This window comes from Prionailurus viverrinus, chromosome A1, assembly GCF_022837055.1.
Source record: "Prionailurus viverrinus isolate Anna chromosome A1, UM_Priviv_1.0, whole genome shotgun sequence".
NCBI classification, from domain to species: Eukaryota; Metazoa; Chordata; class Mammalia; order Carnivora; family Felidae; genus Prionailurus; species Prionailurus viverrinus.
In genome coordinates this window covers 188,010,119-188,037,283 of record NC_062561.1, presented here as the reverse complement: position 1 = coordinate 188,037,283, position 27,165 = coordinate 188,010,119, and the positions used below count along the sequence as shown (strand labels likewise).

The 27,165-nt window shown below is 34.9% G+C and overlaps 1 protein-coding gene across 2 annotated transcripts in view; it reads right to left on the bottom strand.

Annotated features, from left to right (window-relative positions):
• GABRB2 (gamma-aminobutyric acid type A receptor subunit beta2) overlaps window positions 1-27,165 on the bottom strand; it is a 232,135-nt gene that overhangs the window by 16,513 nt on the left and 188,457 nt on the right. Inside the window, exons 7-10 of one of the 2 annotated variants that reach the window (XM_047879113.1) lie at window positions 26,339-26,476; window positions 24,202-24,354; window positions 20,605-20,849; window positions 15,344-15,457 (exon numbers count right to left, since the gene is read on the bottom strand). In XM_047879113.1, coding sequence (XP_047735069.1) covers window positions 15,344-15,457; window positions 20,605-20,849; window positions 24,202-24,354; window positions 26,339-26,476 — 650 coding nt within the window. The remainder of the gene's footprint in view (window positions 1-15,343; window positions 15,458-20,604; window positions 20,850-24,201; window positions 24,355-26,338; window positions 26,477-27,165) is intronic. The other variant, XM_047879124.1, reaches the window with a different exon arrangement.

The window sequence follows — 27,165 nt, the reverse complement described above, 5'->3', positions numbered from 1 at the left end:
CCTACTTCTATACCTGCTTTGCATAGACCAAATATATATTTTTTTATTAAAAATTTTTTTTTAACATTTATTTTTGAGAGACAGAGACAGAGCATGAGTGGGGGAGGGGCAGAGAGAGAGGGAGACACAGAATCTGAAGCAGGCTCCAGGCTCCGAGCTGTCAGCACAGAGCCGGATGTGGGGCTTGAAGTCACAACTTGTGAGATCATGAACTAAGCTGAAGTCAGATGCTTAACCGACTGAGCCACCCAGGTGCCCCATGCATAGACCAAATATATAAAAGGTGGGTAGAAAATCAAAAAAGTCTCATTAATAAAATTAAAAATAATAATTTCAATACTGTGATAAAACTCAACCTAGGACAACAGTAACATCATGTATAATTCATCTATATTTTTATATATGTAAATATATATAAGATACATGTTTATACCTCATATAAATATAGATATATAGAAGTATAGAGACACCTTTCCAAAATCAATAATCCTGTAAGAATAGTTTAATGTTATCCTACAGCAATTTTAATAAAAATGCCCTCCATTTATTTAAGTCACTTACGTTTTATCAAATGGCTGGCATATCTTTTATTTCATCTCATTCTACAAGTCAGAATGAATTTGAAAGGCCAGGCAAGATCTTATCTTATGGATTAACAAAACTAAGGCACAGAGAAATTCTTTTCCCCAAGTTGCAGAACTTTCCAGAGGCTGAGCTAGGCTCAGTGTCCTGGTTTCTTGAATCCAAATTCTACTCTGTGGCTTTCTCTGCCAATGATAGAGCTGAGAAAAGATATTTTAAAACAGCTTCACATACAATCTGTGATCAAGTTGTGCAACTGAGAGAGAGAAACCTAGGTTTATGTTCCAGTTTTAGTTAGTCCGAGGTCTACCACTAACTAGCTTAGTTGACCCTGAGCAAGTCACTGACATTTCTGGATTTCAGTGTTTACATATAAAACAGAGACATCACAATAAAAAAAAATGTAAGTATGTATGGTGATGTATGTTAACTGGACTTATCTTGATAATCGTTTTGCAATATATACAAATAACAATTATTACGTTGTATACCTGAAATTAGTATCATGTTAGGTCAATTATATGTCAACGAAAAAAAGGAACAAAAATGCAACTAAAAGTAAAAGGAAGCGTTAATTAAAAACAGCAAAAAATTATTTTGAGGTGGAGTTTCCTATTCTTAAGTCTGAGATAGGCACAAACCAGGCGAATTTGCCAACTGGTCCGAGTCATCTCTAGAACCTTCAGTCTAGTTCTGAAGGCAGCAGCCACTACTCCTTCAGGGTTGGAACTCATTTGCATTCTCTGAGCTAGGTCCTTGTTATTCAGTGTGGTCCAGAGATCAACAGCTTTGGCATTTCTAGGAAGTATGTTAGAAATGCAGAATCTCAAGCCTCATCCTGGACCTACAGAATAAGAACCTGCACTTTAGCAGATACCTAGATAGCTTTTGTGCACATTAAAGATTGAGAAGCACCCGGTTAGATCATCTCTTAGATCCCTTAAAATTCAAAGTCCATAAGTGTAGGATTAAAAAAAAAAGAATCTTCTAAGGACCCTGGGTAACTCCCCAAGTCTGCTAAGCCAAATGTTCAAGGTCTCTATACAGTAAAGGGGTGGAGGAGTTAATTTGTAGTGTTTTTTGTGCTCTCCTTTCAGAATACTGAATTAATCACAATCAAGGCACCAGCTAGCACCCCTGCCAGGGGGAGACTGAACTGGAGAGGGAGTGATCTAAATCAACTTCAACCAGGGATCCCTATACAGTGGGGGCTGACAGCTTCTCTACATTTAGCCGATTACATGCTGAATTACCCCAGTGAGAATTTGCCAAATGCACCATCCACTTTCACAACCCAACCTCTGTTGGGAGACTGCTGTTAATCTGACACAGCCTTGTCGAACATCTCTCTGTTCCATTTTAATACCAAATGACCCATGGCTCTGAGATTTGCAGATGATGGTAGACAGTAAATGATTAAACTTTACAAAACATAGGCTACAAGTTGAGTTAGGAAATAAGTTAGGAATTTAGGGAGATGGGAAAGAACATCAGATCTAAGCTCATGCTTTGCTAAAGAATAAAATACCAGCTAGGCTCTGTGTCAAATATTAAAAACCTTCAAACAACAACAACAACAATAACTACCTGGATTCAAATCCCAGGTTTGCAACTTACTAGCTGTGTGACTGAATGTTACTTCTCTGTGGACCTCAGCTTTTGTCATTGGTAAAATTTTAGGGGACTATAAGAGTATCTAGTTACTCAACAAGCTTCATGCTTTCATGAACATCAGAGTCATTTGGAGGATGTGATAAAATTTAAATTGTTAGGTCATCAGAAATTCTCATTCAGTAAATCCTGGAATGGGCTGAGGTTCTTTATTTCTTCAAGTTTTGCTTGATGTTGTGGTCTGAGGATAACCCCGTATAAAATGTTACTATGGGGCAGTGGGTAGTGAAAATTCAAGTAAAGCACTCGTAAACACTTGGTCAATATTAGCTTTTAAAAATATATTAGTTCAGAAATGTCTTGCGAAATATTATATAGTGGGTAGGAGCAGGAATGGAACACTTTCCATTGTACCAGAATGGTTTCCTGTTTACTAACACTTGTCAGAAAACTTTGTTGAAAATGCAAGGGATCGAGGAAGGATGCAGATCAAATTGTTATGTATTATCAAGTCAAGGAGTGAAAGACAGTGCTGCACAATGGGCAGGTTATGCCAGAGAACTGAGGTCTCTGTTATTTAATTGCTGTGTGTCCATGGACTAGTCAATCTACCTCTCTGGGTATCAGTTTCTTCATTTATAAAACGAGAAGATGTTTTAATGTTCTTTTGAGGGTTAAAATACTGTTGTTCTGTCATAGCCATGTATACCCTGGGTGAACAGTAGAGCTCCTTGCTCTTTTTCCTGAGATGGAATATGTCTTTTATTCTGTGAAGCTTTTCCTGAACATGAATTTAAAGGAACATTTACCTCCTCTGAAACTCAGTAGCATATGCCATGTGTAGCATGTACTATCCATTCTGATCATGTCGCACAATTTAAAAGAATATTACAGAGACAGCTCCTCTGAATTTAGAAACAAGACTTAAGGAACTGGGAAAAGTCAGAGTTCTGTCATGGTGATCCTTTTCATGAGGTTGCCGCTTAACTAATGCTTACTTTCCACGTACTTTCTCCTGCAATCCTTAAAACTATTTTTTGAGGGTAGAACAGTAAGCCCTATTTTACAGATGAGGAAACTGAGGCTCAGAGAGCTTTCTTAGACTGACATGTCTAATAAGTGAGAATTATGGGGCTTGAACTCGGGGCTGCCTCAAATTCAAAATTGAGTAGGTTTGCTGAAGCTAGGTATGCCTGTGCTCTTAACAGTGATGGTAACTCTCCAAGAGCAAGAGTTTGATAAACGTGCTGAATGATCAACACACTTGTGATGTTCCTTCTAAATCTGCGTCCCTTATGGCAAAGTTTAGAGTTATCCTGCAGCGGGCTGTGATGAGGGGAGCAACAAGAAAAGCCTTTCATAGGAATGCAGCCCATGTGTTTGGTGTCAGGGGACCAACAGTCCCAACTGCTGAAGTAAACTACCCTGCTCTTGGGTGAGGGAATGTGAAATGCTCCACAAAGCAGTATTCACCGCTGAGGACTCCTTATGGATGGGCACTCTCTGGGTGGCACCTGGGTCAGCAGGCTTGTGCTCTGGGATTCAGAGAGGCTTACCCCCCTGTAGGGAGTCATGTATTTGTGCCTCTGCGAGAGAGACTGGATGTAGGGTCTCTGAAGCTGGTCCAGCTTCCAGAAATTTTCTGCAGCAGAAGCCAGTAGCAGTATTGAGAGGCAAAGAGACGGCTTGCTTATTGCTGTAGGAGACTTCAAAATTATGTCAGGGTCCATTTTTGTTAGGTCTCCCTTGGTGCTCTTTGCCAAAATTAAACCAGCATCAAGCAATTCTGTAAACCTCTTCTCAGCAGAGGTCATAAAAAATTGCTAATTTGTTTAGGAACACAAGACTTGCTGGAGGAACTTTTTTTTTTTTAAACAAAATAATTTAATCTAATGGAAAGATAGATAATAAAAATTTAATGCCAGTCCTTAATTCCCAAAGGTGCCCATGGAACACACAGTTTTCTTTCTTTTTTTCCACAGTTCATAATATTTTCAGAGTTTTTTCAGTAAGGATTGTGCTCATGATACTAGGACTGTTACTACATTTCCTAAAATCTAAGATTTTAACAACTGCAAAATATACCATTAATTTATTGACACGTTTTTATAAAGGAGAAAAGGAAATAAATATTTGCAATGTAGGTAAGTATCATATTTCAGGAGCTTTTCAAAAGTGAATCTTTGTCTTCAAATTGAAAACTATTGCATGCTTTCCCTTAAAGACTATGCTAATAATCCACAGGGTGGGCTTGACTTCCAGTACTGATCTAACAACATGGTAACAGTATGAGCAGTATGTTAGTGGTGTTGTATTTCAATTTATAGAATGGAATAGAGCACCTGAAGCGGCAAAGTATTACTGCTGCTTTGAAAACCCATGAAATGGTACATATAAACTTTTTCTGTTGTTTACTAAACTTTGTTTACTGGCAACATGGGCACTCAGAACAAATATGTTTTCAAAATTTAACTCCTTGGTTGTGATTCTCATTCTAGAAAAAACCTAATCGAAGGGAAATGAATCATAGTAAATCTTGGTCTCTAAGATTGAGAGAGACCTCATTTACATTTACCTCATTACATTTACCTTCTATTTCTCAGGTTATTCTTGAGATAATTAAATGAGGTATCACAGGAAGCGCATTGAAAAAGTATAAATACTACACCAGGACACAATATTATCAAAATCTAATGGACCTACTCACTTGGTTACTTACTACTTACTTTACAGTGTACTATTTAATTTATGCTCCAATTTATCCAATATAAGAATTATATCTTATTTAAATTTTTTTTCAACGTTTTTTATTTATTTTTGGGACAGAGAGAGACAGAGCATGAACGGGGGAGGGGCAGAGAGAGAGGGAGACACAGAATCGGAAACAGGCTCCAGGCTCCGAGCCATCAGCCCAGAGCCCGACGCGGGGCCCGAACTCACGGACGACGAGATCGTGACCTGGCTGAAGTCGGACGCTCAACCGACTGCGCCACCCAGGCGCCCCGAATTATATCTTATTTAGATGCATTATATTTGGAATAGGAGTTGGATTCATAGTACTTTTAGTTGTTTCTAACACAGGAAATTGTTTTATAATATTTTTCTTTGTAGACATTTTTCCATATTTTCCCAAAAGGAAGCTTATTAAATAAAATGGGTTTAACCACAGAGTATGGTATATACTCTGTACAAGTGTTTATAAATTTTAAATTAATAAGCATTTCTTGTAGAAATAAGTGATAGGTTTAACTGGAGAACAGCTACAGGACTAATGAATTTTAGGCTATAGGACTAATGAATTTTAGGCTACAGGACTAATGAATTTTAGCCAAGAAGGCTCAGTAAACATTCTAGAACCACATGATTTTTTTAAAAATTTTAATTTATTTATATTTTTTGGGAGAGAAAGTGAGAGAGAGTGGGGGATAGGGGCAGATGGAGAGAGAAAGCATCTTAAGCAGGCTCCACCCTCAACACGAAGCCTAACATGGGGCTTGCTCTCACAATGGTGAGATCTTTCCCTGAGCCAAAATCAAGAGTCAGAGGCTTAACCAACTGAGCCACCCAGACACCCCTAGAACCACATGATTTTTAAGATGGATGAGATCGTGGAGATCACATCCTTATTTTGCAGGACAGGTTGACTTTTCAGATATTACAAGTATGTCTTAAGTGCAGAATTAAAACTTAAATCTCAAATCTCCTGAGTTTCAGTTTACTGTACTGAGTTAGAAAATTAATTTTTTCATGGGGAACTATATCTACAGGGATTTATGGGCAGTGTTGCTATAGGTATGTCCAAGCTTGAAAAAATATTAAGACATCTATTTGTCTAGTTGCATAACTGGTGACAACATTGACAAGAAAGACAGATGGCATGGTATTGACTGCTCCCAATGTAGACTAGTTACTGTTCAGTCTAGTCTATTTTCTCCCTCTTTCTCTCTTCTTCCCTCACTCTCCCTACTCCCTGCTTTCTTCCCTCTTTCCTTCCTTCCTTTTCTTTCTGACAGCAATAATTATTAGAACAGAATAGAAGCAATAATTATTATAAATGAGCATGTACTACTTATATGTTATTGGGCTATTCTGGTTAAGTGATATATATGAAACACTGGGAAAAGTAGGAATTGTATTTGTGTGTGGTATTTGGGTTGAGTAGGTATGGTGAGTGAGTGTGTGTGTGTAACTGTATGTGTTAGAGAGAACGTAGTAAAAGGACCATAGGATCATACTGGCAAAACAGGTGGGAATATGTATACATAAACACATTCACACAGTGTCTTAAATTTTAAAAGTAATATGTACTCATTGTAATAGTTCAAACACTGCAGAAAGACATTAAATGAAAAATGGAAGCATTTCTGTCATTCTGTCCCACTCTCTAAATGTAACCACTAGGAAAATGGATTTCAAAATGTAATAATACAATAATGCTTGTGCTATTGGTTTTACCCCCGGAAAAATATAAAGCTGACCATTCTCTTGCACTAACAGTAATATGTTATTTAAGATGGATTAAATGTAAAACATGAAACAATGAATTAACTATGGAAAGAAAAATAGCTTTCATAAAAATTCATTACATCATATGCCTAACCTAGAGTTTGAAGAGGAATTTTTATCCATTCCAGAAAACCCAGAAATTATAAAAGTGCAAATAATTAGGCAATTTAAAAATTGAAAACTTGTTTATGGAGTGAATGGCAGCTTGGGAAAATATCTTTAGTGCACATACTAATAAGTGGTTAGTATATTTATTGTATTTAGACCTCTGAAAACTGAAAACAGAGAAATGGATAAGAGTAACCATAGTCAATTCACAGGGAAGCCAATTCAAATACCACATAAATATATGAAAAGTTACTAAATTTCTTAAATGTGAGAAATTCAAGTTAAAACAAGACTATACACTTAATGAATAGTGAAGAGCAATCAGCAATCAATACTGTTGAAGGGAGAATGAGAAAGGGAATCTGTTCATACAGAAGTATAAACATGAAAAATGAAAAAATGATTATAAAATATTGGGTATTTTTCCCCCTTAGGAAATAAAGTGGGATTCAAATGGTTTCTACTTTTCTTATTTTAAACTATTATTAAATGAAAATAACCATGTGCTTTAAAAAATGTAATTAGAAAGAAGATAAAAAAAAATTATGTTCCTCATGGAAAGAAAAGCTTTACCTGATAAGAATGGTAAGAAAAAAAGAATGGTAAGAGAAAATGGTAAGAGAAAAAGAAAAATATAGAAATTAAACATTTTTACAAGCTCAAATATATTATTCTCTTCTAGATTCTGTATTTTCTGTTTTGCCCATGTTTATTGAAATATTTATACATGATTTTCTGCTTTTTATGTATCTTTTCCTCTTTAAAAAAATATTTAGATCTTGGGAGCGCCTGGGTGGCTCAGTCAGTTAAGTGTCCGACTTTGGTTCAGGTCATGATCTCACAGTTCATTGGTTCCAGCCCCATGTCTGGGCTGTCAACACAAAGCCTGGAGCCTGTTTCTGATTCTGGGTCTCCCTCTCTCTGCCTCTCCCCAACTCAAGCTCTATCTCCCTCTCTTAAAAATAAATAAACATTAAAAAATATTTAGCTCTTCAATTTATCTAGAATTTAATTTGGAGGATGGGGTGGGTTAAATATATGGTATTACATTTCAGTATTCCCAAATGGTCATCTAATTACTCACCACTACTTATTAAATAACTCACATATTCCTAATGATATGAAATGACACTCTTATTAAGAATTTAGTGTATTATGTTTCTAAGTCAATTTCTATTCTCTTTATGTAGGTAGGACTGATTCACTACTATATTAATCACTCTTGTTTTACAATTCATTTAAACTTCTGGTAGAACTATTCTTATTTTTTTTTCATCATTTTGCTGATTCTCTCTATATATATTTTCTTTCAAATAAACCTTAGAGTTACTGTGTTAAATTTCTAAAAAAAAAAAAACCAAAACAGTAAAGAATTAAAATTGAAAATGAAGCCCTTTGTCATCCAATGAGATTACACTAAATTCATAGAATATTTTGGAAAAAACTGATTCTCTTAAAATGTTATTTTTTAAAAAAAATAAGGTATTTTAAATGAAGTTTTCTTTTATCAAAATCTTACTATTAGTAAAAGGGTTCTTTTTCTTTCCTTCCATTATAGGTATAAATATAAATAACATATATAAATATCATATCTAATATATATATACATATATATTATTGTTTATATATTCTTTATATAGAAAAGCTATAGAAACTTCCCTAAATTTTCATATAGTTTCTAAAAGCTCCTCCCAGAATAAAATAATTTCTTTTTTGCTAAGAGTGAAATTCTTTTTCCTCCTTTTCTAAAATTCCTTATTATCTCTCGTGTAATTTCACTAACAATTTTTGCAAAATTAAATAACAGTGGTGATGATAAGCATCCATTTCTTGTTCCTGCTTTTACTGTTCTATCCTAAGACAAAATGTAAGAGAGAAAGTTTGGATAGATGAAGAGAAGTTAAGAAACCCATAGCAAGAAAATATCCATCATTTCTCAATTTCCTAAGGGTTTTAAAATTTATAACCAAAACATGAATACTGAATTCAGGACCTTTAAATATCTCTTGGTAATCTATTGAAAGGGTAAAAAAACTTCACCTTTTTAACATATTAATGTGGTAAATAATATTATAATTTTGTTTTGAAATTATATTCCATAGTTATGTTGTAAGGTAAAATTTTATTTAAAGTAATTTTAGGTAAAGGAAAATTTAACTAAAGTAAAATTTAAGTAAAGCTTAATTTAAAGATTTCTCTCCTCCACTGATACTCATTAATGAAGTGAATCCATAGCTTTTTTCCTACACTTATGCTTTTTTTAGATATGGTTTTGTCACCTTACTTATGTTATGCTACTTTCTAAATCATTTGAAAATTTTTTTCTTCTTTCTGCTAGGATCTCCAAGAGTTTAAACACCAGTGGAGATATTTGCTTATAATGTTCGACAAGATTTATTGTTGAAATCTTCTAGGCTAGATGATCTTTTAGAGTAGGATTACGTTATTTTGTCACTTTTCTTAGTTTTGTCTTTGGTAATTGCTCTGGTTTTGTTTTCTCTTCCTGCTAGGGTTAGTGTTGCTAATTTATACTTTCTAAGAATGTCATGTATTTTATCCACATTTTCTAAGATCTTTGCATAATTTTCTTTTAATTTTGCCTTTCTAAAAAACAATTGTTATGCTTTTAAAAATTTCTACTTTGGCTCCCTCTTTGCTTCTTTAATAAGCTTTTCCTTTGTCAATTATTTCCCTATTTTACTTAATTTTTTAAAAAAGAACTGATTTATTTGTACATTTTTACTTTGCTTTTCTGTTTTATTAACTTATAATTGATCTAGATGAATTACTTTCTTCTGCTTCTTTAGGATATACTGTTGATCTTTTTTTTTAACTTCTTAAATTATACATTTAATTCACTTTTTAAAATTACTTGCCAGAAATTTGCTTGACCCTATAACTTTCCCACTGTGAATTATTTTAACCACATCCCTTGGGATTCATTATGCAGTATTTTAAGTTGCTATTAGTTCCTAGATGTTCTTCAAATTAATTTTTATTGTAACTTTGGCACATGAGTTGTATAAAAATGTGATTATACAACTAATAAACATTATTAAATATATTAGTCAGGTAATGTTTCTGTCATTTTCTCTTTTTATTTGCTATCACTTTATTTGGATGCTATTTCAATTTTAATTTTATGAATTATATATAAATTATTAATCTTTGATAACACCTTTAGTTTGGATTGCAATTATTATAAAATATCTCTCAGTCAATAGTTTTTTTACCTTCAATTCATCCTTATAATGTCATAACAGTCATAACTTGGTACTACCAAATAGTAATAATATTCAATATTCAGTTATTCTCAGACTTGTGTTTGCCTCATTTGTTTTGCCTGTGACTTTACATAGAATATTTTTCAATACTTTTGCTTTAGAAGTGTATCTAATAAATAGCATTTTGTTGGGTTTAGTTGCTTGATCAAATCTAAGAATCTTGCTCTTTTGATGGGTAAGTTGATAGGTGCTCTAGTTATAGCAGTAAAGATAAGCTTGGTCTTAATTCTGTCATCTTAATTTCTGCTCTAAATTTGCTTTTAAGTTGCCCTCATCCTTATTTCTGACATGTAGCATTAGCTACCTTATCTGCATCTTTATTTTATTTCCTTCTTATTAGCTAGGGTTTTTTATAGATTAATTGTCAGTTTTTGATTGTTTTATCCTAACTATCTTGATACTCAAACTTTCCTGTTTCAGTGTATAGGACAAAGATCTAAAAGACAAAAATGCAGATTCCCCAGCTTTCCCACTAAAGATTTTGATTTCCAATGTCTCAGGTGGAATCTACTAAATTTTAAGTGAGCATCCCAGATGACCCTAATGTAGGCAATCTATGGTGGATCCTTCCAGAAACATGGTCATAGTAATCTATGTTAATTTTAAATATATTCTTAATCTTCAACTTCTTGATTCATAAACTCTAAGGATAAAGGGTAAATACTGAGTCCTTGCTATGAATTAGAAAACAAATACTTTGTCTCACTTCAACAACAGACACTCTGGTTTATTCTTTAAAAAAAAATTTTTTTTTCATGTTTATTTATATTTGAGACAGAGAGAGACAGAGCATGAACAGGGGAGGGTCAGAGAGAGAGGGAGACACAGAATCTGAAACAGGCTCCGGGCTCCGAGCTGTCAGCACAGAGCCCAATGCGGGGCTCGAACCCACGGACCGCGAGATCATGACCTGGGCCGAAGTCGGACGCTCAACCGACTGAGCCACCCAGGTGCCCCATGGTTTATTCTTTTTATACAGTGTTTAGCATCTAGTTTAAATAATTCACTTATTTTTTATTCTGTGACTTTAATTTCTGGAGCTGTATAACTTTAAGTTGACATGCTATCTTTAGTTCTGAATGCTAGCACACTGCCTTTTCCTATTCTAGAGTTCCTTACTTGGACTACCTTTAATTGGGGCTAGAATTTTTTTTTTAACAAGGTTTTGTGGATGCTATATTCACTACGACTTTGGAAACGGTGGATATCTCTTTTTTTTTTTTGCCTTTACCTATCAATAATAATATTCTTAGGTTACTTTGTCTCCGCCTCAGAACCCTGTAACATTTTTCCATTGTTTTACAAAATTTAATATTACTGTTGAATAGTTTGAGACCTAATTTTCTTCCCCTTCCTTGTAGATCATTCACTATTTCTGAATGGAAGTTTGGTAATGTCAGAAAGATATAATAGGGTGGTAATGAGATTATATAATTTTTACCTTAGGACCCAGTATACCCTTTGGGCCTAATGATTTATTTTATTGCATGTATGTATAAATATATAATGTCTAACATAAGAGTGTAGCCTCTAGTCATCTTTTCTGTTCAACCATTTCTTAGCTTTCTAACTGTAAGCAAGTTAATTAGATTCTCTGGGTCCTAGTTCATTATCTGTAAAATTATAATTACTGCAATAAAGGATAATAATAAAGACTGTCATGACATACTATATGTAAAGTGTCTAAGAACATAAAAGGCATCCAATAAGTATTCATTATTATTATAATTTTTGACATCAGACTTTTTCTAATCCATTTTATTCCATCCTATACTGGCATCATGATTCTGCATGTTTAATCTGCTATGCCTGTTTTATATATTTATGATGTTTTTTCTAAGTGGTCTGTATTTTTATATCTCTTTTCTCTCCATTTGGCATGATTTGGCATGATTTTCTCCAGCCTAAACTCTGTGTCACTGCCTTGATATTTTGCCACACTTATTCTCTTGTTTAGACTGTTACTAGTTTCTACAAAGATTACTTTGTCTTCATTTTTGCCTTTTAAATCACCTCTTAGCATCTTGTTTATCATTTCATCCTTGATCTTTTGTTTCATATTCTCTTTCAATTTTGGGTGAGAAAAAAAACTTTTGTTATGGAAATTTTAATTTATCCTGAAGTATTTTTTTTTCCAATTAGAGTCATTATTCTGTCTTTTGTAACCTAAGTTCTTTTCTCTTTCTACCTAACTAAACAGACATAGACAGAGTCATTTGTAGTTTTCCTGCACAGATGCCATGCTGTATCTTTGTTCAGATGTTTCATTTTGATGTAGACCTTTCTACAGGGTTTTCCTATTTGTTCAAATATAGTTTCGGTAGATTTGTCGGGACTCTGCTTGCATGAATATTGGCTCTGCTTATGTGTCTCTGTTTCTTTGTAGAGCTTCAGCTTGAGTTAAGTGTTGATTGTTTTTGTTTTGTTTTTCTATTGCTATTTTATTCTCTATGGCTTTTGAATGGAGAGGAGAAAAACTGCACACAAGTTTTGGATTCTTCTGCCTTCACTTCTCTAACACGTCTGCAATTGGACAAAGGCACCAGTTTTTTCTGGTTCTTTATCCTTTTAAGGGCTTGGTGACAATGTGTGTGTGTGTGTGTGTGTGTGTGTGTGTGTGTGTGTGTATGTGTGTGTACTCCCACACACTCATATGGTGCTAGTGGGTATATGGGCTATGACAGAACTTTCCTGGGGAACAACTTGGAAATATCTATCACCATTTTAAATGCACATACATTTTTTCACCCAGAAATTCTATTTTAAGAAATACATCAAGAATCAATGATGTACAAACATGTCCACAGTGGAACGCTTAGAGTTGCTTATAATGGAAAACCACTTAGAAACAATGCAAATATCTAACCATAGGTGCTTATTACATAAATTGTGGTAAATATATCAATAAAATATCTTGTCACTATTAGAAATGGTGTATACTTATACTTGAAGGTATAAAAAGGCAAGTGGAAACTAGCAGTATACACAATAGCAGAGCGTAATTATTTATATAAAAGTATGTCACTCCCTGTAAATAAAAGGCAATGTTAACAGTGATTATATCTGGGTGTGGAGGTGCAGATGGTTTTCATTGCCTTTTGTAAATTAAAAAATACCATGAATTAGATTTATAATTAGAAAAATAGTAATAGGACTAAACTAAGAAAAAAAAAAGAAAAAAATTGGGAGAGAGATGCACTCTCTGCTACCATCTCTAGAGTAACAGCAACTATTTATTGAGTGCTCTTGGTCTGGTACCAGATGAGGCCCTTAATATAATTATGTCATTTAATCCTCTCAGCAGCTTCATGAGGTAGTGTGTTTTAGTTTTCATTTGAGGAACTTGAAGGGTGGAAAGGTTAAACATATCTAAGGTCGAACAGTTCATAAAAGACCATGCCTAAATGAGACCCCATTTTGGTCTGGCTGATTCTAAAAGCCACCATTTTCCCAGTGGACCCTACTGCCTCTGAGGATTGCCACATACATCTTGATGTTTTTACAGGTTACAGATTTAATGGCTCATTCAAACTTTTGAACACCAATCCTTATTTCATATACTAAATTTGAAATTAAAAGAGAACTCAAAGGGTATAGTGAAGACACGCTCAACAAAGAAACGTGTACAAGCAGAAGACATTAAGATTCATATTTCAATGTAAATCATGTAACATTTTCTTTAACATAATGTTTTATGAAATTGGGAAAGAGTTCTTGACAAGTGAGGGTCTAAATCATGGTATCAGAGAGTATCATTAACTCTTTCAAGTCATCAACTGAAAAATTTAATGCACCAAAGAGGCAAATTTTCTATAAAGTAGTCTCATGATCTGGGGCTTTTCCTGAATTTTCACATAACTTTACCCAGTCACTATAACAATCATGCAGTATAGTTTGATTTTGGTTTTGCAAAATACATTTTTCAATTGTTTTCATCATAAACAGAAATTTGAATGGTGTTTTCTTCTAAATTATTAGTGTTCTACCCAGAATACTGCCCAACCAAATCAGTCTAGTTCAATTTCAACAAGACTAGCTCGAGTTAAAAACAAGAACAGCAATAACACAAATGAGATAGCCTAAGACAACACACATGGTAGGGGTTGGATGTTTAGGGGACTGGACTAAATTAGTGATGGCAAAATTCCAAATATTTCTTCTCCTGGAATCTACCTAATACCATTTATCAAACTCTGTTCTGTGTACAACACAACAAGTAATGAAATTAAAAGGAAGCTTAAAATAAAACAGAGTAGCAATTTAATAGATAAACCATACCTTTCTCCCACCCCAAAGGCAATAATAATTTGGAATTAAGGAACCTGGGTTCAGAACAGTAAAATTAGGGAAGAACATGATACTCAGAAGATACAGTAACAGCTCATCAAGCATCAAGTCCTCATAGGAAAGATTCAGGAGCATTCATTGTCATTCACTGCCTCACCAGGAAACAGAAATCAAAAAAAAAAAAAAAAAGAGTTGGACAGGTTGTAGATGATAAAGTAGAATGGTGACAATTCTCCTCCTCCTCCTCCTCCTCCTCCTCCAATGCAGAGGGCAGTATGAATGACAATTTGCCAATTAATAATGCAAACACATGAGGATTCAAAAACTGAACTTTAAGTATTAGCCAAAAAAATGTTTTCTTTAGAGTTCATTTAAGTCAAGAATTGTAAGGAACAACCTCAGGTATTACCTTTTATTTATCATTATAATAGTGCTGAATCCACCAAGGTAATAGTTATTTGTAAAATATGTAACGATAAAGCAACAAGGACTTGATGCAAACATAACATTCCCAGACATAAATTAATAATCTAGGACAGAAAATATAGGCTCCTAAATTCTGATCCAACTAATAGAAGGAATGTATAATTCACTACCTATTCTATTCATCCAAATAAACACAACAAGAAAACTAAGAAATGACATAGTATATAATGACATTCTATCTTCTCAATACAAATGAAAAGGAATCTCAAAATATGATGTACTTGGTTTCTCTCTCTAGCACAATAATAATGACTGAGTGGAACAATGAAGCTTAGGCTCATCACAGTTATATTAAAAAAAGAAGAAACCGGAAAACCCCATTAGGGTTTCATGAAAACATTTAACTTATTTCCAAGTCTCTGTGGATATAAGTCCATAGATTATCTGCAAAGACCCCATACATTATTTTACAGGGAACAGCTAAACAAATTGGCCCCAACAGAAATACAAATAAATGGATTAAAAACTGGCTATCTAACCGTATACAGAGAGAAATCGTAATTGGTAGTCCGTCTAGTTGGGGAGAGGTTTCCAGTTGGGTCCCACAAGGATCGATATTGGGTCCCATTTTGTTTAATATCTTTATAAAAAATCTGGAAGACAAAGTAGAGAATGTGCTAATTAAGTAGACTGATGCCACTAGATTAGGATTTGTGGTTAAAGTAAATTGGATATAGATAAATGCTACTGGTCTTTAGAAAGACCGATGTTAACAGAGAGGATTTTGAATTAGTTGTATTTTTTTAATCTATCATTAAAAATATATATAATTCCAACCACTAGAAATAAATAGATTTAAAAGATTTTGGTGGCTTTGCATAACAAAAAAAAATTAGGCACAATGGATAAAGGCAACACAGAGACTCACAACACCCATAAATGCAAGATAAAGAATGTTCCCCAAATGGAGATCTTCTGGGCACAGTTTTATTTGGAAAACTGGTGGTTGTGGGTCTCTTAATGCAATAAAGACATTGGAGGCTTTTTAGATATGTAAAAGTCAAGGTGGTGAAAAGGCAGGAGTAACTAAATTCTAATATGTATATATACATATCTATATATGTATATATATTAGAATTTAGTTATATATATACACACACACACACACATACACACACACACTTATTGGCAACAAAATAAACAATGAACAACATAAAGCTTAAAGGGAAGAAAAGAGAGTTGAAAACTTGAAGAGAACGTAAGAAAAGTAAGGGAAATTAATCAAGAGCAAATTCTATAAGGAAACACATATACACACATACACATACACAAACACACAAATAGAAGAATGCAAAGGGATAAATAAGAAGCACTCTCCTAACACTAGATTTATATACATATATAAATATATATATATATATATATTTTTTAATTAAAAACTCCATAAGACACTTGGGAAACATATTCAGTAACCCTCTTGCTGGTCTGAGGTTTATTTAAAATTCTTTGTATTTTACTACTTAAATTGTTACATGGAGACAATGTCCATGATAGTGTTTGAGGACTATGAATTCTCATGTGCAAACAGGTGTTTCCACCCCACCTCCCCCAGTGAAGTCAACTGAATTGAATATATGGAATAATGTAGAATGAACTGTTAAATATTTTTTGTAATTGTTAGCATAGCAGAATGTACACTAGATACAAACTGGAAAATCCAGATGAGATCAAGTCTCAGAAATTGTGTCAGCTTTGTTATGCAACCTTGGATATTTTACTCTCCTTAAGAGCCTTAGTTTTTACATAAATTAAATGAATTAAATGGCAGGAAAGAATTGTTCTAAGAGCTGTATATACTCTTATTAAATTAAAAACTTACAGGAAACCAATACAGAGAAGAGAGTGGAAAAATGTGGACATATGTCATTGAAGTAACAGTGGGCTCCCACCTGCCTAGGCTTCCCATTTTCATCCCTCCCTGACCTCAGGACAGAGCACAATTTAAAAATCACTTTAGATGATCTGCCATGCTGCTTCTTTCTCTAGGAAACCTTCAATGGAAGCTGAAAAGGTCAATCCCTCTCCTGGTGACTGATTTTTCCAGAGCATCCAACAATACTTAGTTGATTATATGTTCCCCAGCTTTGGGAAAAAAAAGAAAGAAAGAAATGAAAAAAAAATAAAAAAGTAAAATTACAGTTGAAAAGAATGGACATTCTTGATAAGAAATAGAGTGGCATTATTCATGATGCCAACACAAAAGAAAGTGATGTGCAATCAGAGCCCTATGTAGATCTCCAACCTTTCATGTTAGGTTGAAAAAAAAAACACGGGAATCTGGAATGTAGGATGGTCACTTTTTTTGTTTTAATCAAATCAAGATGCCTCTAAGTATTCAGGCCTGATAAATGATAAAGTTTGTAGTTGGTTTGCTATAGATTTTACAGCTAATACCTGTTGAAAAATGATTTCTTTGCATTGACTTAAACTCTATAGATAGTATCGTCTTTTAGGAATGGGATTGGACCCTATATGCTCTGTATTTACAGTGTAAAATACATGAACAAGCATTGGTGATACAACTGGAAGCTATAAATTTACTTTAAAGAGTAATAATTCCTATCACTTATAATATTTTAATATTTTATTAGTATTTACCACTTACTGAGTGTTTAACATGTATTAAGGACTATGTTATCCATCCTCTCTTTACATTATTACAAATAATCTTCATAATAGCCTATCAGAGAAGAATTAACTCCATTTTATAGATGAAGAAACTGAGGGGTCAGTTTCTTGCTTATTTGTTTATTACCTGTTGTCACACAACTGTAAATAGACAGTAAATACTGAAACTGACTCCAAAATCAGGTTTAGAACTGTCATGCTAAATTAGAACTTATGATGTCTTGATATTACACATTTTGATTAAAGAAGGTGGAGAAACCACTTGTGTTTAAGAGTTATAAGAACACAGAGCACTTAGGTGGCTCAGTCAGTAAAGTGTCTGACTTTGGCTCAGGTAGTGATCTCACGGTTTATGAGTTTGACCCCCACGCTGGACTCTGTGCTGACAGCTCAGAGCCTGGACCCTGCTTCAGATTCTGTGTCTCTATTTCTACTTCTCCCCCCCTCACTTGCTCTCTCTCTCTCTCTCTCTCTCTCTCTCTCAAAAATAAACAAACATTAAAAAAATTTTTTTTAAAGAACTGTAAGAATAGAACAAGCATCTTATATTTTTACTGGGCTTCAGTTTCTTGTGTTTGAAACTAGAGGACTGGATTAGACTAGGGTTTTTAAGCTCAGCAATATCGACAATTTGGGACTAGATAGTTCTCTGTTAGGAGGAGGCTGTTCACTGAGCAGAAAGATGTTTGCCAGCATTCTTGGCCTCTATTCACTAGATACCAGTGCTAATCCCCTCCTCCCGGTTTTGACAATCCAAAAAATATCTACAGACATTGCCAAAGATCCTCTGGGGGAAAAAATGCCTGAGTTTTAAGAACCATTGTACTAAGGGCACCTGGGTGACTCAGTCAGTTAAGCATCCAACTTTGGCTCAGGTCATGATCTTATGGTTTGTGGATTCAAGCTCCGCATTGGGATCTATGCTGACTGCTCAAAGCCTGGAGCTTGCTTCAGATTCTGTATTTCCCTCTCTCTCTGCCCCTACCCCATTCATGCTCTGTCTGTCTGTCTCTCTCTCAAAATGAATAAACATAAAAAAATTTAAAAAAAGAACCACTGTACTCAAAGAACTCTGATATCATTTTTGTTCTCTGATATTCTATGCTTTGAATTGTGGGTCCAACTTCAGCCACTGTGGGGTACTCGCTCAGTGAGCCATTTTCTACCTTCAGCTCAGTACATTGAACTTAAAACTCTCTGAAGCTCTCCAGGTTCAGTTTGCTATAAAACTGCCACCCTCTGGCTCTTAAATTCATCATTTAAATGCAAACTGGCATGAAAAAAATAGGGTAGATGAAAGTAAAAAGGATCAGATGTTATCTTATTAGGTCAGCTTTTCATTAGGGCAATTGATTTAGATTCAGTTCAAATTGCAGTCCTCTGAGATAGTGTTATTTATTAACTTATTTAACTGAAGCTACTATATCAGAAAAATCATAAAATGGTTTTTAAAAGCATTCTTTTCTTTCACAGCCTGAGAGAGAACCTATTGACAGATTCTAATAAGTGAAACATCAGGCACTGTAAAGAAACTGACAATTTTCTAGACCCATGGGTCATTAGCCATCAAGGGCCATACTTAAAATTTGCATCTTTACAAACATCATCTCCTGGCAAAGAAGTGCCTTTGATTAGAGAATAGTCCAAAAGAGACAGAGAGAGTGAGAGCGAGAGCGAGAGAGAGAGAGAGAGAGAGAAAGAGACCTATGGATATTTGAACACTGTAGTGAGTTAAAGCTTTCATTGGGTTTGCTCCAAATAAAACTTAACTGTAGAGATTATTTGTGATGTGCTATCCTTGGAATTCAATTGAAGTCAGAAATATTAAAATTTCAATTAAATAATGATTGATCTGGTTAATAATACCAGATAGTTTAAAAGTATTACTGTTTTCCTAGTTTCATTACTATGAGCTATTTATTAAATTCAACACTATGCACTACTTTATAAACACTGTTTATGGCAGATATTAAAATAAGGCCTTGTTTTTTGGTCTATATTGAAGGATTTAAATTTGGGCTATGGGAAAATACATATATAAATATTCTGTTTAATGCAGAAATTTTGATAGAGGAAGCCAGGTGAAGTAACATTTGGGTAGTAAAGAAGGTTGGATCCATTGGAACTGCTGTCAAAAACCTCTAAATGAAGATTCTAAATCTTGGCTGCAAATTAGCAAAACGTTTGAAGAATATTTTAAAAATTTTGATACCCAGGCATACTCCAGCACATTCAAATAAGAATTTCTGGGAAAGGAATCCAGACTTCAGTATTTGTTAATGCTCTGCCAGTCATTCGATTGGGTGCCCATTCGGCCCATTGGGTGCCCAGTCGGCCGATTCGGTGCCCATTCGATTGGGCACCCAAGGTTGAGAATCATTGCCTTATAGATTAAATAGCATTTACAACCACATGGAAATTGTTCTTTGATTATGTGTAACAAGCAAGATGGTGGTCTCTTACAGTCACATGCTTCAGTGACTTTAAGTGGCACATGTGCAAGGCATTAAGTAATTATCTGTCACTTAAGGAGAAATTTATTTTTTTTTTTACCCTCCACTTCTCTTTTTATCCTTCTGATGACTTCAAAGAGAAAGCCTTCATTTATTGCTGGTGGATCTTTAATATATCTCTGCACTTGTCTATCTCCCTTTTAAATCAAAGAGAACAGGCTCAAGCCCAGAATCTTCATCTAGTGTAGCCTAGAATTCATTTCAATAGTTTTATGTTTATTACTTAAGATTATCTTCCAGCAAGTAATACTGATTTAAGTGATACAAAATTTCCTTTTTAAAAAACTTAAAGTGAGTAAATGCACATAAGGTATAAAATAGTACATATTATACTCATATATGAAAAAATTCACAAAGGTAGTTCTCCGATGACTATGGTTTGGGCAACCCTAGTGTTAAGGTAAAGGGCATCCAAATGTAATGTAAGTTTTGGCCATAATTATGCCTCCATCACTAATTAACATTGTGATTTTGGAAAAATTACCCATTCTCTTCCCTGGGCCTTGGTTTCCTCATTTGTTAAACAAGGCCATTAGCCTATATTGCTGGCATTCTTCTACGAGTTTAAGAACCAAGGAAGGCTTGCCCTCTGAATTTACCTTGTTGACATCCAGGCGCATCTTCTCATTGTTGGCACTAGCAGCTTTCTCAGCTGCTTTCTTTTGGCGTTGGGGTCCCCTCCCAAAAAAGATGTAGTTGACCAAAGCATATTCCAGAAGGGCCATGAAAACAAAGACAAAGCACCCCATCAGGTACATGTCAATGGCCTTCACATAGGGGATTTTAGGGAGAGTCTCCCGCAAGTGGGTATTGATCGTAGTCATTGTAAGGACAGTTGTAATTCCTGAAAAAAATGACAAGAGTTAGATTAGTAATGTTCCTGTTTCCTTGCTGATTTCATCATATTTGGAAAGGCTAATTGTGCTCTTTTACTCATTCATACATGCCACAAAATAGCTTACTGGTACATACCTGCCCTATGATAGGCCCTGGAGACACATTTAAATCATTAATTCATAGTAACATTAATCATTTTGAAGCATTTACTTTATTGATATTTATATATTTATAGTTATATATCTAGTGGTAGGCTAGAGATGTAAATTAAATGTCATGGTAGACACGTGTGTAGGGTGAGCATCAAGGATACAGAGAAGTCTCTGGTTGAGCCTTGTGATGCAGCAGGAGAGAGGTAAGGAAATGGAGACTTTGGAGCTGAGTACTGAAGGATGAGTGGGAGATACCCAAGTAACAGAGGACTGCTTTGAAGGGGGGTTGAAAGTACACAGTTCATCAAAAGCATCTCAAGAAAGCCAGTGTGGGTACATTATAGGATATGACAGAAAGCATGGTGAGGAGAGTGAAAATTAAGTAAGGCTGAATAATGCAGAGCTGTATATACAGGCCCTAATGGGGAGTCTGAACTTAAAATGAAGGTGAGGTGGGGCCACTGACCAGCTTCAAGCAGGGAGACATAGGGACAAATTGTGTTTAGGACAATCATTCTTGTAGTAGTGTGAAGGACAGAGGGAAAAGATACAAGACAGGAAAATGGAATACCAGCTAATAGTTTTTCAGAATAATCTAAGTGATAAAGAGGAAATGAATCAAAATAATCACAATAGTATTGAAATCAGTGACTGCATTATACGGATGGTATGGGCAAATGATTATAAAAATTTGGAAGCTGGAGATGACGGGTAGCAGAGAAGCAGGTATCTAGCCCTCATGTTTCTGGATTGGTCAACGGGGCATGTAATGCACAGATAAGTAACATGGAACCATTATGAGATTCTTTATGGGAAATGGCATACTGGCTCAGGTTATAATTGTTCATCTCACTGAGTGGTCATCTTCAACAGTGAAGAGTAGTTTCCCTCTATAATTGGAGGGATAGAAGACATATGCCGGGCAAAAGCACTAGGAGTCCAGAGTCCTGAATGTAATAAGGTCCACATTTGTAGCAAAATAGTGATGTGAAAACAGCGCAGAGATCAAGATCACACAGATCTTGTTTAATCAACATTTGTTTAATCAACAAGTTGTTTAATCAACATTTGAATGGCCGTCTCTCCGACTCAGAAAGCTGTGTCCTTAACCACTACCCAATAACACATCCCAAAAGTTTCATTTCTATGATATTTTGGGAATGTAAGTTTTCTGATTTAATTTTATCTCTCTATGAAGATCATAATTTTTGTCTTGTTTTTCTACATGCTCATAAAACAACTACAGAAAAAATAAATCTGTGCATCTGATTCTGAGCATGGCCAGAAAAACTCTGTTCTTGCTTTAGGTCTAGGTGTCTTAGGGTTTTCGTATTTTCTCTATAATATCAGTCATTTAAAACATTTCCCAGTTTCACTTTTCATTTCATTATTTCAACTGCAGATTACCCTGTACACGTATATTATAAAACTGACAATGCTAATTTTGCTATCTATCTCAATCTCATTTTAAGATATCTCTGACCAAGTAATAAATTACTCTACCAAAAGATGTTTTACAAATTTCTTTTAAAAAGTGAATTATTTATTTTTCCTGTAATGACATAAAATTATAAAATTAACAGATTTTCACTTTGGAATAATAAGATATTTACAAATTCCATTCATTACTTTATTCAGCAAATATTTACTGAACACCATTCATTGTGTAAGATATCACAGATATAATGGAAGCAAAATTATATATGGACCTTTCTTCAATGTTTCTTTCAGTACCATGAAGAAAAAGGACATCACAAACCAAATAAATATAAATTATAACTACAGTTGGTCTACAAAGGGAAGTTCTCTGTATTTTAAGAGAAGTTATCACAGAGGACTGGACTCAGTCCAGGAGGTCATTACTTCTCCCTTCCATCCTTGAACCACCACAATCTAATCTCAACACAGCAGTCAAATTTATCCCTTTCAATCTGAAATCAAATCATATCACTTCTTTCCTCGATGGCTCTGAAATTTCACTCAGAATAAAAGCAAGGTATTTATCATGGTTCTGGAACTGCTTCATAATCTTTTAGTCCCTTGTCCCCAACATCATCTTGACTCCTGAACTCACTCTCACATTCACCTCACTGGCTACCTCACTAATATCCTTGGCACTTTCCTACCTCAGGGCATTTGTAATAGGCTAGAATATTCCCATCCAGACATTTAAGTGACTCTTTATCTTCATGAAGTTTTTGTTCTATTAATAATTTCTGGATGAACTTTACAATGATTATTATAAACTGTTCCTCCTGGCATACCCAACTGCCCTCACCTTGCTTATTCCCTCTATAGACATACTGTATTACCTAGTTCACATTATAAGTAAAATAAATTTATTGTCCTTTTACTGCTAGCACAAAACTTCCAGAAGGGAACTACTTTATCTCCAGCATCTAGCATGTTTGGCACATAGTAGGTGTTCAACAAATACTTGTTGAATGAAAAAATGAATGACTTCTCTCAGGAAGTGATGATTGAATTGAGATCTCATGGTGGAGAAGGTAACAGTCCAACATTTTAAAGGGATTAGTCAGAACTCAAAATAATAAAAATTGTGTAAAATAATCATACTTTACTATTATCTGGAGTTAGTAACATAAAAATGTTAATGAAATATAATATATTCTCTTCCTCTGGCATCATATAGAAAAAAAATCAAGCATAAGATAAACGATGCTATGGATGAGTTCCCAGCCATCTTACTTTGTTGTCTTCTGCCCTCTATCCTGCTACTCCAAAATCTTAATAAGACTTTAGAAGTCTTTTTGCTTATCTGTTAGTTACATAATATACTTCCTTGTCTCCTGCTCAGAAAAAAAAAAAAAAGATGGAAGGGAGCTCTTTCCAGATAAGGAAGCACAGTATGCAAATTGAAAAATTATCAAGTGATATTACACAAACTATGCGTCAATAAAAATAAAAAAAAAAATTGACAGGACTAATTTCATTACCAACTGCTATATGGTTAGCTAATTTTGACATGAAAGAGTTTTAATTTGTGTTTAATTGATTTAATGCTGAATCAGATAACCCAAAGTTTCACAGCCAAATTCTTGTAATGTGCATAGCCCAGTCTTATCATGCATTACAAATACCAGGCTAAGAAAAGTGTATGAATGAACATGCATGCGCATACACACACATGCATACACGTGTGCACACACAGAGTCAAGCCCCACAGGCAGTTAGAAAATGGCCTACCTAATGCCACTCTTGCAGCTGATGCATCATAATTAATCCAGAAGGAGACCCAGGAGAGGATAGTGATCAGGATGGAAGGCATGTATGTTTGCAGAATAAAGTAACCAATGTTTCTCTTAAGCTTAAAGCTGAGGGACAATCTGGGATAGGAACCTAGAAAGGCAATTTTAGAATATCATAATTATCAATCAATATTTATAGGATACTTTTCTTTCAAGGCCCATAAATAAGTTTGTAAATCTTCCCTAAATTCAACTTTAGCTCCTGATGAAGGGCACTTGCTCCTGAAAAAGTAGTATGGGAACACTGGTCTTTTAATTAGCAAAAGTTACTTGGTGTTGAGTACACCCATAGTCATGAGTAATTAAAAGAATTCCAGCTCTTCCCTGCTCAGGCTCCTGCACTGGATCAAGGATACTCATTCTCTACAACTATGAAAACAAGACAGTTTGGTACAGTCCCTTTGTTCCCCCTCAGTTGTTCCTCAACAAGACCATCCTGTAAGATGTTTTGTTTTTATTTTTTTATATAAGAAATAAGGCTGTACACTCTGATCACATTTTAGAAATCTCTTCACAGGCCCCAGAATTCACTGCACATCTGGGATCAATGGCAAGCTTCAGGTACACAGCAACTCCCTAAAATTGTGTGAAGGTTTTCACATGTATGGATTATATATGTTTGCTAATTCCACTGATTCCATCAAAGTTCTAAAGGGGTGCCTGACTCATCAAAAGGTGGAGAATCAGTGTTTCCAAAGAATATTTTTGGGAGATAAAACTAAAGGATCATATTCCTGAGGCTAAATCCTTTGATTGTGATGATCCAGGAAATTACTCTTTAAACAAAATATGTAACTGAACATCGTTGTAGAATGTCAAAAAGTCACATTGATGAATCATGTGTGTTAGGGGTGACATTATTAATAATTGAAAGAAAGTCTTGCCTAGCCTTCTTGGGCTCAAGTGTTGTAATATTAAAGTAAGAATATTTTAGATATGAACTCATTTCTAGTGTCTCAGGGATTCAGGGACCTCCAATTTAGGAAAAGTTTCTGTTGTTTTTTTTTTTTTTTTTATTTTATTTAAAAAAAAATTTTTTTTTTCAACGTTTATTTATTTTTGGGACAGAGAGAGACAGAGCATGAACGGGGGAGGGGCAGAGAGAGAGGGAGACACAGAATCGGAAACAGGCTCCAGGATCTGAGCCATCAGCCCAGAGCCTGACGCAGGGCTCGAACTCACAGACCGTGAGATCGTGACCTGGCTGAAGTCGGACGCTTAACCGACTGCGCCACCCAGGCGCCCCTCGTTGTTTGTTTTTTAAAGCTAAGGCTATGTTATATTCTTACGAAGTCATACAACTCTTACTTGAAGTAGTTTGCAGGGAAAGGCAGAAGGGTAATTAAAAATGTATAGTTACAGTACTAGCTCTTTTTGTGCCTGGGGAATTCATTCCAATAAGAAAAACATAAGAAAGAAATATTCCTGTGGGTTTACTGTTTTTCCCCTTAATGTTTTTTTCCCTTATGCAGCAAAGTATTACTTTCCTAAGCTTTTTTGCTAAAATTCTGTGCTGGTGAAACCAAGTTTGACAACCAAAAACCTCAATGCTAGAAGAGTAAGAATGGTGAAAGCATCAGGATAATCTCAACATCTGGAAGGGCTTTTAGCTCTAAAACAGGAGGTAAGGCTCCATAAAGAAATTCTTAACCTTTGAGATAATGTGGAATTCTATTCTATTGCCTCCAGAGAATTTCATCGTGGTCAGACGTGAGCGAACCGTCTCTTCCCTGTATTTTTCAAGAGTAGGATCAGTTCTGTAAGTTGTATAAAGCTCGGGCAAACAACTCTGACCAACGTCATTCTCTTTCTGTATTCTGTCTCTGACAATTAGTCCAGTCTTTGGTAGATGAAAGGCACAGAGGTAACCCTCTCAGTTTTGTGGGGGTGCCTTCTGGGAAATAGCTGCATGGACCCCAAATGAGCAATGGGCCCTTTGATGGGGAACTGGAGGTTTGCAGCAGATCCAAATCTTCCAGTCATCTTTTCCTGGGACCCAGTTGTGATATAAGTGAATGCTTTTGACAAAATACGCTGAAGCCCCTTTTGCCTTAACCCTCTTCCCTGAAACACACCTGTGGAAAAAACAACCTTCTTGGTGATAAGTTTGTAATCCACGATAGAGAACTGTGGAAGTTCAATCTTTGTCACTCCTGTTACTGCGTTATCATCCCCACGCCAGTAAAACTCAATGTCATCGGTGGTATATCCATCTGTAAAAGGAAGCACACACACACACACACACACAGATACACAAAATAAAAAACAAATAAAACAAAACAAAGAGTACTTGTTTACAAGATGAACTATATTAATGATAACAGCCACAGCTAAAGGCTATTATGTGTTAGGTATCACGCTAAGCACCTGAAGTATACTACCACATTTACTTTTCACAACAGTCTCATGAGGGGAGTATAATTAGGCCCACATGAGGCGACGAAGGTTTAGCGAAATTAACAGCTTGCAAGTAAGAGGTAGCATATAGTTCTAACTTGCACTCATTTTCTAAAACACTATCACATTATTACATGACCCTGGATGGTACTCTAATAGAAAACAAAAGAGAAAGTAAATATCATTTAACTTATCAGTGCAGTATTGAATGCTATCAACCCCCCCCCATATAAAAGTTTTGAATTACAATATATTTGGGTTTCAAGTCAGAAGAGATTATAAGGAATTGAGTCATCATTTTTTAAATATTCATAGACACGATCTCCAAATTTGATTTTGCAGCATATCTAAATTCCAAAAAGCTACCCCTGACCAAATAACCCCAAACAGGAGTAATTCTAATAGTTTTAAAAGTAAAGACAAATGTATTATGTGCACTATAAAAGGCACAGTGCATTTAGGAGGCTTGTTTCCACTTTCTCAATAATTATTTCTTGAGCACCTA